General features: G+C 50.3%; 1 protein-coding gene across 1 annotated transcript in view; it reads right to left on the reverse strand.

Moving 5' to 3' along the window:
• Positions 1–2,747: 2,747 nt before the first annotated feature.
• The window catches only part of PLXNA4 (plexin A4), a 612,910-nt gene continuing 599,023 nt past the window's right edge, over positions 2,748–16,634 (reverse strand). Inside the window, exons 31-32 of the mRNA XM_074942701.1 lie at positions 7,650–7,800; positions 2,748–4,685 (exon numbers count right to left, since the gene is read on the reverse strand). Of these exons, the coding sequence (XP_074798802.1) occupies positions 4,590–4,685; positions 7,650–7,800 (247 nt within the window). The 3' untranslated portion in view covers positions 2,748–4,589. The remainder of the gene's footprint in view (positions 4,686–7,649; positions 7,801–16,634) is intronic.

A 16,634-nucleotide genomic window follows, 5' to 3' on the forward strand; every position in this document is an offset into this window, starting at 1 on the left:
AGCCCAGTTTAACTGGACTCCATCCATTTGGGTTTCTAGCACTTCTCGTGGGAGACTATGCCACAAAGTGAGGGTCCATCCAAAGTTCCAAACTTTGTGTCCTCTACATTAGAGCTTATTATTAGGCCATTTCCTCTTGATATCAGCCAATGTTTTCTTGTGCTGTGTCATCTCTTGACCACTAGTTACATCTACCTGAGGACTGATGTGAGTGGCACGTAAGCCTTGTGCTGGCTCTCTACACCAGTGGTGGAAAAGGCCATTAGCCTTTAAAAATTCTATCTCTATTAAAGACCAAAATGTGAATTTGTTGCCCTGACCCCAGCTTTCATTAGGGTAAGAGCCTCCACTTGGAGATGATGGTTAAGATAGTTCAATTAGCAGGCACGGCAATTTTGACAAGCACTACAATTATCAACCAACTATCAGCTGGCAAAGCCTCTTTAGATCTTAGCTTTCATGCCTGGGCACCAAAATCTGAATGAGATGAAGAGGTAACCACAGGGGTCAGAGCCTCAGCTTGTGTAAATCAGTGCTGCAGCTCCTTTAAGCCAGTGGAGCAATGCAGGTGTCCAACAGATGAGGATCTGGCCTATGAATTTAATCTGCCTAGGACCAGTGTGGGGTCAGTCCCATCTGCAAGGAAGGAGAAGGAAGGTTCCAGGATTTCTCTTGGGTTTGTATCATCCCTACGCTTCACAGTGTTTGTTAAAGGTTCCACCTTTACAGACCGCAAGGTATGGCTGCACTGCTGAGTTACTCAGCCATTGCCCCTAGCCTGCTGCCTGTCCACACACAAATCCCTCTCATCGGGCTAGCTGGGGATACAGACGACACTACAGTCTGGGTTCCGTTCTCACTCAGGCTGGTACACCACCACCTTGCAGTGAGGACTCAGGCTACATCACTCGAGGGCTGATCGTCCTCCAGGGCCTGCCCACAATCCCCCCAGGCACCCAGAAGAGCAGCCAAGTTCTCCCACAATTCACTAGGAAAGAATCAGAGAGCAGCTCAGCTTACGCAGCACAAGGAACCATGGGAGGTGCTCTGGGAGTCCTAGCAACACAGATGGAGCAGCGCGGCACCAATGAGGACAGGGTCACTTAGCAGTGCTTTGTAGTGTGGCTGCCCCATGCTCAGACCCAGGTGCTGATCCCCCAAGTTAACTCTGCAGTGACACCATTCCTCTACTTATACCCAAAGGGCCAGTGCTAGGATCTGTCTGCCAGAGTCTCCCAGCCCTGCCGCCTGACATCTGGTGACATTCAGAGCTCTTTAACTGTCTTGCCTGCAGCATGTGGGTCACCCCCATGAAATAGCAATAAGTGACCTAGGAACTCTGGGCCCTGAGGCAAAGCCAGGAGTGTGGAGCTTTTCTCCACTGATTTCAGTGGGCTTTGGATCAAACCCTCAATGGGTAGCTTAAATCCCAGGCCTGAGCGTGACGTACCACACAGGTTGGGTGGTCACAGGCAGCCGGAGAAAAGACATAGGCAAAGAAATCAGGAAAGTAACTCACCTAGATGATAGCAAGGCTCATTCTTCCTTCTGTTTGTGTGGCTTTGTTCTTAATTGTATTTTACATGCACGTAAAAAAATTAAATTAAATTGGGGGGGTGGTCAAAACATTTCTTAGGACTGTGGGGACAGAGGAGGTGGGAGTGGGGGGGGGCACAGGGGGATGGAGAGCAGAGCCCACACATTCACATCACAATTTCGGCACATTTTCAAGGCAAAAACCAACCAACCAAAAGCTCAGATACAAAAATAAAAATGAAGCAAAATATAGATTTGTCTAAAATCCTTGGGGTGGGGGGAAAGGAGGGGGTCAGGGTTTGAAGCTCACAATGCTTCCTGTTTCCAATGAGTTTTTCATTCTCGCCATTTCTCTGAGGTGTTCAAGTTTTTCTTTGACAAATTAAAAAAAAAAAGTTGAAAAATTCTGTACCGGCAAAAAATTTAAATAATAAAAACCTGCAAACTCTAACCAGAATCAGGACACGTCTCTTCTTTCCCAGTTTTTTTTTTAACTTCTCTAGCTGTGCAAAATCACATGTGTTTCCTTCAATACCTCTTTTATATATATACATATAATGTCGCCTTCCCTCCCTTCACATGTGCAAACAAAATCCATCTCTGGGCAGCACAGCTGGCTGCCGGACACTCATCTCTCCAAAACCAGCTTTTTAACCTTAGATCTGACCAGCCTGCTGAGTAAAAGTCATGGGAATAGGGTCTGTATTTATCATTTGTGGCACTTTGTCAAAACCTTTGGTTTCTTTCATTTTTAATTTTTAATGTATTTTTTAAAAAAAGCAATTTTTGTGTGTTTCCTTACCACCCATGGCTCTTTCCACTCCACTGCCATAACCATCTAATCAGGGACACACTGCAACCTAACCAAATTATTAAAACCATGACGTTGCCAACCCAAACCAAAACGTCCCCAGCACTCAGTCCTCTAGCAAGTGTTGAAATGTCTATAAGGTGCGTGACAAGTCAATCAGTTGACCAACGTAAAAGAAAGCAAGCACAACGAAAAGAAATCACACACACACACACACACACACACGTCTGGTATTTAAAAACTAAAATGTGTCCCTAAGCTTTGCTGTTTGAATATAAATCTTACAACAGCCTCCTTACTACTGTTGAAAGCACTGCCTCTGTATTTAAGTGTGCGGATGAATAAAATCAGCTTGATAACTAATTCTTTTCCCCCACCCTGCCCACCCTTCAATCCATGGGCAATACGCTGTCACACAGTGCTTTTGCTTTCATAGCAAGATATATGAACCAGACCGGATCTGACCGTCACCTCCCCATCACACCTAACAAATGTCCTCTCTCCTGCATCCTCCAAAGCCTATCCTCTGTGGACGGAAGCAGCTGGCTGCAGGCGGCTCCAGTCCACTCCTGTGCACGTTCTTAGCAAGCACTCTTGTTTTCCTTGAGGGATGGGTGCAAACCCATCGCCTCCTTCCATCCTCGCTCAGTGTTGTGCCAAATTCGAGGTTTTCTGGTTTGTGCTCTGGGGTCGGTGTCTCTGCCACGCTGAGCTGAGATGGTATCAAAGTGAGCAGTTTGCGATCGTACAAAACGAGAAGAGGACCAGGTCTCTCCTGTGTTTCATTACAAGATGGCTTGGACCTCGGAGACGCAGCTGTTCTGGGGGAGTGGACTGGTCAAGCATCATCTCCCATCCATGCCCATTCTGAGACAAACGGGACCTCGGGAGGGAGGGGAAGCAGATGAGTGCTGGCACTGGGGGCGGAAGGAGCAGGGAGATAGTTTGCAGGCACCAGCTGCGCTTTAAAAACGAGTCAATTGTTGGGGAGGGAGATGGGAGTGGGACACGAGGAACGTCTGGGGACAGGGCGGGAGAGCAAGGGGGAAGAGGGTGGCTCGGTGTTGCTGAAAAACAGTCACTTAGTTTGAAATATTAAAGAAGAAAACTGCACTGTTTTTAAGAAAAAGGCCCACTATGTGTGAGGTCACTTCCCCCCGGAAGCAAGGTCACTTCCTCCTGGGAGCAGCTTGAGAGGAAGTTATTGACTATTGTCCCACGGACCTACCCTCACGTTTTGCAGCAAACACCCCACATTGTTCAACAAAAAACATCTTGTTCCAGCTCAGAAAGAGACACAAACAAAAATCCCATGGTAGAACTTATCCATTTCCTGGGCTATCATGATTTTCAAGGCCAGAATGAAGTGTGGCTCCTTGTGGCTTGTCTTCTCCAGGGCGTGTTTGGAAACGGGGTGCTATAAGCCACCAGGAGGACACGGTTACCACCAATGGGGTCCAACTAGGCAGAGAGCCTTTTTTTGCAGTTATACGGTCGACAGGACACACCAGGAAAGACTGGGAGGGACACAGATCTGTTTTAAAAATAATAATAAACGTACGAAAAATGGGGCAAGGGGCAAGGTGAGGCCCCACCTTCCCCCAATCCCTGGAGAACGGCTCACATTGCTGTTCACCCAGACAGTTAGAGTCCCCAGTGCCACGACGGTCTTGCTCCAGTTTTAACCAGGTCCCTGGGGCTTCCCAGAACTGCCTTGAATTCCCTCCTCTGGGATTGAGGTTGACCAAAGGCGCTGGAATGGCTCTGCTGGAGGAGGATCCAGGTTCATTCTTGCCCCCGTTAGGATCCCTGGAGGCAGGCCAAGAAAGGGGAGTAGCTTCCCCTTGGCAAGACTCTAATAATACTGAGTTTGTTTCCACGGCCGCTCCAGGGCTATGGGCCCAGGAGGGCAGTTAAAGCAGCATGGCAGAGGCCACCTTCCAGTTTCCCATCTGGATACAGCTGATATGGTACTTCTAGGGCAAGGGAGGAAGGGGGAGCTGTGAACAAGAGAGCTCCACCTGAATGTCTCGATGTCCCCCAAAGCTGAGATTCCTCCACCATCACTTCCCGGGAATCCCTGGGGCCTGGTCTATAGGTTTGGAGAGAGGGGGAAAGAGGGGAAGAGAGAGAGAGCGCTGATCAGGTGACTCTGCTTACACTTGCACTTGGTAAAGATGGTGATCTTGACTGAGGCACGGGTTGGTTTTTCCCTCCCAGGGCTCCCCTGGCAGGCCAGTTCTCAGCTGTCTATGCTCATGAGGGTTATGACTTGTTCAAGTTTGTAGGCGAGTTTCTGTTTCCCGGCCTGGTCGTCTTGATCAAGGGCTCCGAGAATCTGCAAAGGAGAGAGAGGAAAGATGGCAGCATTAAGTACAAGCAGGCCCATGTCCTGCCTCACAAACGAGGGTCAGGCTGTCTGTAGATGGGATGGGGGATTGGGTCAGCTTAGCCCATGGCCTCACAAGGCATTTTACCAAGCAGGGAGGGAGTTTCTGACAGGACAGTGATTGTGCAGGCCGAAGCAGCACCCCTTCTGCACTTAGCAGGGCGCTTTCACTGTCTGGGCCTTACAAGTTACTCCCTTGAGAGAGCCTGCTGGCTGAGACAATGGGGTTTTCCTCTAATCTCTTCCCCAGCTGTCCCAGGCTCTGTATGTCTGCCTGTCAGACAGATGGGGCCTTGGCTTAGCGCCTCATTCAAAGGCAGGCCATGTGCAGTGCTCCAGGCATCGCCTCTCCCGCTACGCACAGTGATGCAGAGGCCCGTTGGTGGTCCACTGCTCTGTGTCTGCAGCCTGACGTACTCTCTACACCTCATGCTGTCGTCGCAATCTGTACCAAAAAGGTGTCAAGTGAGGGATCATATACGAACTGGTGGCACACTGGTGCCGCCAATCACTGCGTGGTGTGTGTACAAGGTGTGTACAAAGGGTTAGAAATATGGGCTAGAATTATGTTCTTAAAATGTGTTTGGCAAACAAGGCATAAGCCCAGTCTGCCCTAGACAAAGGGATGGGGATTTGCTTGGCTGAGCAGCCTGCTCATCAGGCAAGTGACAGTGAAGGTCCATTTACAGAGACGGTAACCAAAGCCATCAGCCTAGTGAGTGGGGGGCAGAGCCACTGAACTAACACCAGCGGGGAGGAACCAGCACGAAGTCTTCAGCAGCCGACATGACCTCTACAATCCGCAGGAGAAAAGGAACGTTATCTGAGAACACATTTCAAAGGTTTCCCGGTTTGTAAAGAGAGTGGGAGCCCATCCCTAAGTTATCCTTCACCTGACGAAAAAGGAACCAGGCACTCTGAGATGTGTGAAGGATCCTGGCCAGACAGGCAGGAAAAGACACGAGGTGAGAAACCCTTCTGGGAAGAAGAGAGGCTAATTTGTTGAATCAGGTTTTGGTCTTAGAAGCGTATTTTTACCTTTGGTTGCTTGTAACCCTTCCTTATCTTTATTCCTTTATGCTGGTATCACTTAATCCTAAATCCTTTTGTTAAATACACTTGTTTTACTTTGCACTGATTGGAGGGAAGTGTCCAATTCACCCTACCAGCCACGGAGTTCAGTGGCTCATAGGCCATGTGCCAGCCCCTCTGCACAGGGCAGAATCTTAGCTATGTTGCACTCACCCTATGCGGCAAGAGGCGCCCAGTCAAGAGAAGGCAGACCTGGGACTGTAGGAGACTACAGGGCCTTTAACAGAACAATGCTGGATTTTTGACATGAGTGCTTTTCGAGTACTAAACACCGTCCTTGTCCTGGTGTTGCTGCAAAGGGTTATCTCATTAACCCTTCGCATCTGGATACTCAGGTTCTGATACCAAGTAGGGGCTTGATCCTGCAGCCGTTCGCCAATGAGTAGTTCCAGTAGAGTTACTCCACTGAGTAAGGGCCTAAGGGTTGGGCTGTAGATCCCAAGTGAAAATGCTGTTAGCCATTTAAAGTCCCAGTCCTCAGTGGCACACATCATGACAGCACTGCCCCGCAAAGCACACCTGGCCTCTCTCTGCTCAAGAGAAGCTGGCAGGACTTGGAGCAGAGCCGGGTGAGAGCCCTGGACTGGAACAGCAGGGGAGCTGCAGGCTAGGGCTAAGAAGCCCTGGCAGAGGGAGGTGGTGCCAGACGCTGGCATAGCAGCTATTACTGAAGGTCAGGATGGAGATGCATTGGGGACTCAGGGCTGAAGTCACAAGGGATGCTGCAGAGATGTCCCTCGGACTGACTTTGCAGGGAATGCTGCCCAGTACGGTGCATCGGCAGAGCTGTTCGAGGGCTTGGCACTGAAACGGCGTCAGTGCGCTGGCCGAGCTGTTAGGAAACCTAATGACCAAAGAGCAGGGGATGTGGGCTGCAGGTTTGGCTAGAAGTGGCCGAGTCAAGCAGTCTGGGGGCACTGCATTCCAATGGCAGTGTTGTGATGCATAGGGTGGGGGGAATAGTTTGCAGAGGGCCTGCTGGCTCTAGCCAGTGCAGTTAGCCCCTGTCAAACACCAGGTCCACTCACAAATAGAGCCCTGCATGGATACAAATTTATAGCCGAGGATGCAGATATACGTGGATATAAATTTCTATCTGCGCAGGGCTCGGCTCACAAACACTGAGAGAAGTGAGAGCCCTCTCCCCTGCTCATCTCTGTCTGGATCTGACTGGGGAATGGCTTCTGTTTCTCTAGCGGCCTGAGAGAATTTTTTTCCCTGCTAATCCCTCGCCTTAGTGCTGGCAGATGTTGGCCATCCGCACCAGTGGTTAAATCAGCTCTTTTTAATTAGATTGCAGAATTTCCTGCTTGCCTAGAGTAGCTCATGAGACACAGCCCGGCTGTAACTAACCCCCCCTTCCCAGGCAAAACTCTCTTCATTCCCGCTTTGCACCATGCTCAGCTGGGCAGCCTGAGTTTATCTGAGCTGAAATCAGCTTCCTTTTGTCTCTGCACCCAGGGTCTCCAGAGTGGTGCTGGTGCCGATGGACATTCAGTCGCATGCGATGCAGACTAGACGGGGCTTGGGGTGCTCTATGGGATATAGAACAGGAAGCAAACACTGGGAAGTAGACCCTGAAGGGCCCAATTAATCCCTGGAGTCACTCCACAGCGAGGCCAGGCTGAGAGTGAAATAACAAGGGAGGACAGCAGGGCAGGTGGGACGCCTGGGCCCAGTTGCTGCTCTCCATCCCTTACCCGCACAAGCCCTCTGCTGAAAATAAACCGGATGCGCACTGGTGGCCGATGGGGTTTCTGGGCTGGCCAGCCCGTGCCCTCAGGCAATCTGGCAGCACACCCCACTTCCCCTCTCGCTCACCTCCTCACTGTACTTGCCCACGTAGGAATAGATCTCGGAGAGTGCGCTCATGGTGTTAAACTCGTTCATGTGCATGCGAGACTGCTCCGCCAGGTAGGCGTTCATGTCCTGGTCGCTGATCGCCGGCATTTTGCCGATGTCCGAGTAGTACCTGAGGGGGGAATGGAGAGAGCCACACGTTTGCTTGGGGAACAGGCGTGGGTCTGGGCTGGCCAGGGCTGCCAGTTAACAACAGGCAGGTGGTATGGAAAAGCTATGTGCGTATTTGCAGCATGGGAGCTGGGGCACTTCCTGGGTGTGAAAACACAACAGCCCTTGGAGGATCATTCGCCTCATGCTGCAGATGGGCAATCTGAGGCACAGAGAGGAAAAGTGCCCCTAAGTGCCCCTAGTGAGTCAAAGGCAGAGCTTGGAAAAGAACCCAGACCTCCAGGCTCCCAATCCTGTGCTTTAACCACTGAACCACTCTCCCCAGCGTGGGATCACCTCCCCTAAGAATCCAAGGTAAATCTTCCCCCATGTCCACAAAAGACTAAGCACCCTCTATCTCCCCCCGCCCCTCCTCCCTCCATGATGTTGTGTTCCAAGGGCAGATCTTCATCCACACAGATTTATGCATGCTCGACTGGCACCCACGCATCAGGGGTTGTTATTTATGGCAGCACCCACCGTGTGCTCTAATCAGCCCCAGGGCTTTGGAGATGGTAGGAGGACACCACATGGGGCCTTAGACAATTATTGATGGTTCCGGGGATTGCCTGCTTCCCCCCAGTGAGCTGGAACAGTCCTGTTGGGTGACAGCACAACATATATAGGGCTAGTCCTGAGAACGGACACTGCCAACATGGCCAGGCTGCAGCTCAGCTGTGGCTTTCTTCTTTGGCCCTGTCTAAGGAACGCTGTGTCCTGCCCTCACTGTCCTGCTCGGCACCAGGAGTCCCGTGCACTGGCCAAAGCTGCCGCCCTTCAGGCGGGTGAGCAGTGGCAGTGCTGGTTCAAGGAGAGCTGTGCAAGGCAGAAGAGCAGAGCTGGGTCCAACCCAAAACCCAGGCTTCAAACAGCCCCCGACTTTGGGTGAGTTCAGCTCTGGAGCTCAGTTCTGCAGCTCTGGCCCAGTTCTGCTGAATCAAAACCCCTGTCACGCGCAACGTGGGATCAGGCCAGTTGTTAGTGCTGCGTGGGGACTATGGAACCAGACTGCCGGCCAAGGGAATCAGGAGAACCCTCTTGCTAGGAGCAGGGGATCTGGTGCTCTCATGATGAGCAGAGAGCCCGAGCAACTGCATACAAACCACCCCCACATGCCAGGATAAAAGGTACCTGATACTGATTTAGTACGGGACAGGCAATTTTCTAGTTCAATACGGGACGTCCCTTGTAATACAGGACTGTTGGCAACCCCATGCCACACCCACATTGCCAACTGCACATATGCATGCCCCCAGATGTCCCCCCCAGCCTGTACCCCCACGTGCATCCCTGCATGCATCTCCTCTCATCCCAATATCTCAACACAGACAACCCACAGTACACACAACCTATACCAACTCCATTCACACCCCCATATGCATCCACACCCACGTCCACACTCCCATACACGCTCCAACCTTCCCAGCATGTCCCGCCCACAACCCCGCTGCACCCATGCGCCCCTCCCCACCAAAAATCCACCAGCATCTCCCCTTACTTCCCCCCAGATCTGTCTTATAAACACATGTGCTGGCCCAGTGCAGCAGTGAGTTCCCTGTGCACCCAACCTGCTCAGGGGCTGAAATCCCAACCCCAGTGGCAAAACTCCCATCGACTTCTATGGGGCTGGGATTTCCCCGCCAGGATCTGGAGCTAAGGGGCTATGGCTACTGCTGCTGCACAGGGCTTTGCACACCAGGCCTTGTCTCTGGAATGAAGTTGCTATTTTCGATGTCCTTCCTCCCCTGGGTACAGCAGGTCTTGGAGGACAAAGTTTGCAGAAGGCAATCAGTCACTGTCACTCGCAGCTGTGCTCTGCTGTCATCTGGTTAATTAGACACCATCATTTACATTTTTAATTTTTGCAATTTGACATTTTGTGCATAAAAAACCCCTGTCGCCAATGGGATCCACAATTTTATAATTAGGAGGCAGAAAGGACAAGGAGCCAAAATAGCTGACAGGTGTCCTGTAAACAGCTCCGAGCCACCTGCTGAGCCACAGGCCGCCTTCCGGCAGGGAAATTGGACACTGATGTGCTGTGTGAGAATCCCTCCACGAGGCAGGCAAGGGAGTACTGCAGACAGTGAAGTCGTCGCCCACGAACCGGGGCCCTGCTGCTCTCGGGGCAGGGCATGGCCATTAGGTGCCATGGGAAAGTCAGGCATGTTGTAGTACCCCCCCCCCCTCCCCCACTGGCACCTCCAGGCGGCGAGGGTGATGGATCACTGTGTCTGCCTGCTCACATATACTGCTTATAGCACTGTGTGGCTCTGAGTTACTATCCCCACTTCACAGAGAGGGGATGGGACAACTCCGAGCGCACAACAGAGCAAGGACTAGAAGCCAGGTGTCCTGACGCTCAGCTCCGTGCATAGTCTACAGCTTCCAGCTCAAGACTCCTGGAGGCCGGGGAGAGGACAGCGCAGTCTCCAAGACCCTTGGTCTTTTTTGCTGAGGCTGCCAACGAGAGCACCAAATCAACGGCAACCATGGTGCTGGTTTCTGTAATAGGCACCTGTCCACTGGATACTGGACTGAGAGCCAGTCCAGAACCTCCAGGTCTCCTGACTGACAGTCTTGTGCCTCACCCACTGGACTGCACTACCTCAAGTGGAAACTGAGCTTGGCGTGGTACTTGCCTGACAAGCCTTTGCAGCCTGCCCGGCCACTCTGATAACTGGCTCCAGAGCCTGATAACACAAAGGGGAAGAGTCTGGGTTCAGGCAGAGCATCCTGCAACCTCCTCAGGAACCAGCTCTGCAGAACCAACTCCAGAAGAAACAGAAGAGCTCAGTGAATCAGATGCCTGCTGCCCATGGCAATGGTCAGTGGGCTCACCAAGAGCAGCTGAGGGGAAATGTCGCCTGGCAAGCACAAACCGCGCACTCAGCCCAGGCTCTCCCCACATTTACAGTTGCCCAGTCAGCTTAACTTCAGTACCCGGAAAGATAATGGAGCAAATAACTAAGAAATCAGTTTGCAAACACCTAGAAGATAATCAGGTGATAAGTAACAGTCAGCATGGATCTGTCAAGAACAAAGTGTGTCAAACCAACCTGAAAACTTTCTTTGACAGGGTAACAAGCCTTGTGGATGGGGGGGATGCAGTAGATGTGGTATATCTTGACTTTAGTAAGGCTTTTGATACTGTCTCGCATGACCCTTCTCATAAACAAACTATGGAAATACAACCCAGATGGAGCTACTATAAGCTGGGTGCATAACTGGTTGGAAAACCATTCCCAGAGAGTAGTTATCAGTGGTTCACAGTTATGCTGGAAGGGCATAACGAGTGGGGTCCCGCAGGGATCAGTTCTGGGTCCGGTTCTGTTCAGTATCTTCATCAATGAGATTAGATAATGGCATAGAAAGTACACTTATAAAGTTGGTGGACAATACCAAGCCGGGAGGGGTGCAAGTGCTTTGGAGGATAGGATTAAAATTCAAAACGATCTGCACAAACTGGAGAAATGGTCTGAAGTAAATAGGATGAAATTCAATAAGGACAAATGCAAAGTACTTCATTTAGGAAGGAACAATCAGTTGCACACATACAAAATGGGAAATGACTGCCTAGAAAGGACTACTGCAAAAGGAGATCTGGGGGTCCTAGCTGATCACAAGCTAAATATGAGTCAACAGTGCAATGCTGTTGCAAACAAAGAAAATATCATTCGGGGAGGTATTAGCAGGAGTGTTGTAAGCAAGACACGAGAAGTAATTCTTCTGCTCTACTCTGTGCTGATTAGGCCTCAACTGGAGTATTGTATCCAGTTCTGGGCGCCACATTTCAGGAAAGATGTGGACAAATTGGAGGAAATCCAGAGAAGATCAACAAAAATGATTCAAGGAAACAAGAGCAACAAAAATGATCCCAGAAAACATGACCTGTGAGAGAAGATTGAAAACAATGGGTTTGTTTAGCCTGGAGAAGAGAAGACTGAGGGGGGACATGATAACAGTTTTCAAATACATAGAAGTTTGTTACAAAGAGGAGGGAGAAAAATTGTTCTCTTTAACCTCTGAGGCTAGGACAAGAAACGATGGGCTTAAATTGCAGCAAGGGCGGTGTAGGTTGGACATTAGGAAAAACTTCCTGTCAGAGTGGTTAAGCACTGGAATAATTTGCCTAGGGAGGTTGTGGAATCTCCGTCACTGAAGGTTTTTAAGAGCAGGTTGGACAAATACCTGTCAGGGATGATCTAGATAATACTTAGACCTGCCTTGAGTCCAGGGGACTGGACTAGATGACATCCAGTCCATCCAACATCCCTTCCAGTCCTACGATTTGATGATACATGGTCCCTGCTGCTCCTGCTTAATGCTCCTGTGTTGCTCTCAAGAGGGGGGCTTTGGGGGCTGGGTAACCTCCGTAATGGTTCTGTCGGAGCATAATCCCAGGTTCCTCTGCATTAAAGCTTCCCGTTAAAAGTGCCCAGCTGGCTGAGAAATGAACACATATTTTAGCACATGGAGGACTCTGTGGCTAAGTGCAGCCAGCGCAGCTCGTGGGGAAGATAGGTGGGGGATCGGAGCCCACAGTGCAATGTGAATGCCTTGATTTATGGAACTGAAGAGTTGCCAGTGGAGAGAAGCCCTGCTCTTTATAAATATTCCATGGGCGCCCTCCCACTGGGTGAAATGAGAGAGCACCAGTGTTACATCACATTCAAAATCAATAAGGCCTTTGGTGAGAAGCCGCAGCACACTGTGTAAACGAGCCTGGCTTGAGAAGTAGTCTGAACCCTACCTTGCCCTCCAGTTAATAGTGTCATCAGAACGGTAGGCTGGGAGGAGAAATGTCCCCTGGCAAGCCCAAACTGCTCACTCAGCCCAGGCTCTCCCCCACATTTACCATTGCTCTAACAGTAGCGTGGATCCCTTACTTGTGGGAGCTGGGAAACACCCCACACTGGCTAGCGGCAGCTATTCCAGAGTGGAACAAGTCCCAGCCTTTGAGCGTGAAGCTTCGTTTCTGAGGGGCAGGGCTTTGAGGCAGGGATTCCTGGTTTCTGATCCCAGCTCTCATGCTATCTAACTTTGGGCAAATAACCTGGCCTCAGTTTGCCCTTCAGTAAAATGGGGATAGCAATGCTGTATCCACCTCACTGGGGAGTTGTGAGAATTCGCAGCAGGGCCTTGAAGATGGAAAGTGCTGTACAAATGCTAATGGTCAGATTGTGGTATTTCGCTGCTTGGCTCAATAGGAGGCAGTGTGGAGCCCCAGCGTCCATTGGGGAGGGGTGCCTCAGCGAGGTGCAGGCCAAGGGACAGCGTACTGAACAGGCTGTGCTGCTCTGCAGGCCCGTGTGGCAGGAGAACTGGGTCATGGCTTGACTGGGATGCACTGACGGGGCACTTCCTGCACGCCCCCTCAGTGCAGGGGTTGCAACTGTGGTCACAGAATGAGAACCCAGGACTCCCCTGGCCCTCAGCACCTCCATGTGAGGGGCTCTCCTAGCCTGGCCTCATGGTATTTTAACATGGCCCTAGGCAATGCCCCCAGTGAGCCATGAGTGTCAATTGCTCCTCCTGTAGGCCGCGACCCCTCTCCAAATGCCACTAAAAGGCTGTTGGCATAGACGGACCCCTCTCTTCTCCCAGGCACAGGGCAGTAATAATGCTGCCCACAGGTGAGGCTCCCAAGGTGGAGGCGGTGTCTCCCATAGGCAGTCTCTGCTCCAGGGGGGCTGTCCCTCCACAGACAGTTTCTCTCCCCGTCAACAGGCAATCTTAGAAGAGTCGTTCTCCACAAAGCTGCTCACCATTGGCACCTCACATTGAGTGGATTCAAGATGGCGACTGGCCATGAGCAGCCTCTGCAGGACCTCACACAGCCCTGCACTTTGTCCCCCTACCATTTTTCCAGTGAATTGTAACCCTCTCCCAGGTGCCGGGTTGAGAGTCCTAGAGACTGATGCCCTGTGTGTGTGCAGAATGGGCTCTCCTGAGGCGGGCCAGGTGCAAGCTAACCCCACCCTGTTCCCTGTCATCGTGCCTCATACCTAACCTGGAGGGGGCTAAAGTTCAGGCTCTAAGGCCCATTCCTTGGCTTCCCCACTGAGACTGCCAAGAGGGGGGCCTGTTCTCTAAATTGGTGGTGGTGCATTTTGAGAGGTGGACACTGGACCAACTACAAACCGGACTGAGAACCAGCAACAGGCCACTGCGCAGCCAGACAAACGCAACTGGAGCTGGTCGGGAATTTGTTGACGAAGCACTTGTCTGTCCACACTTTAAGTAAGGTGAAAGGCTCCTGTGAGAAATACCCGTGAAGAGGAGAAATATATTGCTGAGACGAAATACCTTGCTGAAGAGCCTCGTGCTCTTGAAAATTTTTTGAAAAAAAAAAACCCATTTCAAAATTGTCAAAATGCGTCATGTTGACACTTTCTAAATGAAAAATTCCAGTTTTTGGATTTAAAACTTTTTGTTTAGAAATGTCAGATAATTAGACTGAAAAAGAGTTAGAAAAGGTTGAAATCAAAACAAATGTTTTGAAATTCTCAAAACGAGACATTTCAATTGACCCAAACAAATCTTTTTTCCGGTGTTTCAGTGTGTGAACATTTTCAAGATTTTGAAGTTTGGTCCCAGTTCAAGATGGGGAAAAATGTTCGACTCTCAAGAATATTTAAAGGACAAGAAAACAGTTTCCTGGCCAGCTCTAATCACATCAATCTTCAGCCCCTGCTTCATAGATTCATAGAGTCATAGATATTAAGGTCAGAAGGGACCATTATGATCATCTAGTCTGACCTGCACAATGCAGGCCACCAAATCTTACCCACCCACTACTGTAATAAACTTCTCACCTATGTCTGAGCTATTGAAGTCTTCAAATCATGGTTTAAAGACTTCAAGGTGCAGATAATCCTCCAGCAAGTGACCCGTGCCCCACGCTGCAGAGGAAGGCGAAAACGTCCCAGGGCCTCTTCCAATCTGCCCTGGAGGAAAATTCCTTCCCGACCCCAGATATGATGATCAGCTGAACTGTGAGCATGTGGGCGAGACTCATCAGCCAGACACCCAGGAAAGAATTCTCTGTAGTAACTCAGATCCCACCCCATCTAACATCCCATCACAGGCCATTGGGCATATTTACCACTAATAGTCAAAGATCAATTAATTGCCAGAATTAGGCTATCCCATCATACCATCCCCTCCATAAACTTATCAAGCTTAGTCTTGAAGCCAGATATGTCTTTTGCCTCCACTGCTCCCCTTGAAGACTGTTCCAGAACTTCACTCCTCTGATGGTTAGAAACTTTTGTCTAATTTCAAGTCTAAACTTCCTGATGGCCAGTTTATATCCATTTGTTCTTGTGTCCACATTGGTACTGAGCTTAAATAATTCCTCTCCCTCCCTGGTATTTATCCCTCTGATATATTTATAGAGAGCAATCATATCTTCCCTGCCTGGGGCTTGTAGTGATGTCCTAGTTTTTCAGGAGGGAGCTAGTGGAAAGGAGCTTCCTGCAGGGAGAATGCTAGGCTGCCTATCTCACCATGTGAATCACCTTCAGCCAGACGTCTTCCTCCTGCACTGTATACAGAGTCGCCTTCTCTCTGCCATGCTGGTGAAGTGCTTGAAAGCCTACCACTGTTTAGTGTTACAAGGACGTGTACCTGCTCCAGTACTTGTGCTGCTGCCTTCCCCTTCACTTCTCTCTCTCGTCCATATCATAACCCAGGTGCTCGGTATAGCTGGGTGACAGCCCAACCGAGGTGGCACTTGAGTGGCACTCCAGATACCAAGCTCAAGTGCCTCGGATGGCATGACAGTTCAATTTACAGCGAGCCAGCTCCAGCAGCCTGCTAGGATTGGGAGCTCTGCAGCTTGAGTCTCCTTTGTTACTCCAGATCAGTCATCCCTGCAGAAAGGCAGGGACAGCAGTGAGGGGAGATTGGGAGGGGGAAGACGGCACCTCCTACAGCTCCAGTGCAGCCCGTTTTGTGTGGCTTTCCTTCTTCTCTCTGGTGGTTAGCGACCCATGTAGGTGGGGGTGACTGTGCTGCACAACGGAACGTGTTCAGCTCATGGGGAGTTGCCTGGGCCCTTCCCAAATCCTGTCATTCTCTGGGATTAATCAGAAATAAATTACCTTGCCCACTTCGCCTGCATCCAGCAACACGGCTGTGCAGAGATCCCTGCTCAGTGCTACTGCCCCTGGGGAGGGAGCTGTCTGCATCTGAAGCTCAGACAGGGCTCGGCTTGGCAGAATTGGATGGGTTCCTTGTTTGTAATTGGGACGATTAATATTGATTTTTATTTCTGTGCGGTTTTTTTCTATTTGTAACTATGGTCGAGTTCAGGATCCTGACACAAGGAAGAAAGGAGAGCAGCAGAATACAGATCCTGGACTTCAGAAAAGCAGACTTTGACTCCCTCAGGGAACTGATGGGCAGGATCCCCTGGGAGGCTAATATGAGGGGGAAAGGAGTTGAGGTGAGCTGGCTGTATTTTAAAGAAGCCTTATTGAGGGCGCAGGAACAAACCATCCCGATGTGCAGAAAGAATAGCAAATATGGCAGGCAACCAGCTTGGTTTAACAGAGAAATCTTCAGGGAGCTTAAACACAAAAAGGAAACTTACAAGAAGTGGAAACTTGGACAGATGACTAGGGAGGAGTATAAGAATATTGCTCGAGGAACCAGGGCTGTAATCAGGAAGGCCAAAGCACAACTGGAGTTGCAGCTAGCAAGGGATGCGAAGGGTAACAAGAAGGCTTTCTACAGCTATGTTAGCAACAAGAAAGTAGTCAGAGAAAGTGTGGGACCCTTACTGAATGG

The sequence above is a fragment of the Natator depressus genome, chromosome 1, assembly GCF_965152275.1.
Source record: "Natator depressus isolate rNatDep1 chromosome 1, rNatDep2.hap1, whole genome shotgun sequence".
Classification (NCBI taxonomy): domain Eukaryota; kingdom Metazoa; phylum Chordata; order Testudines; family Cheloniidae; genus Natator; species Natator depressus.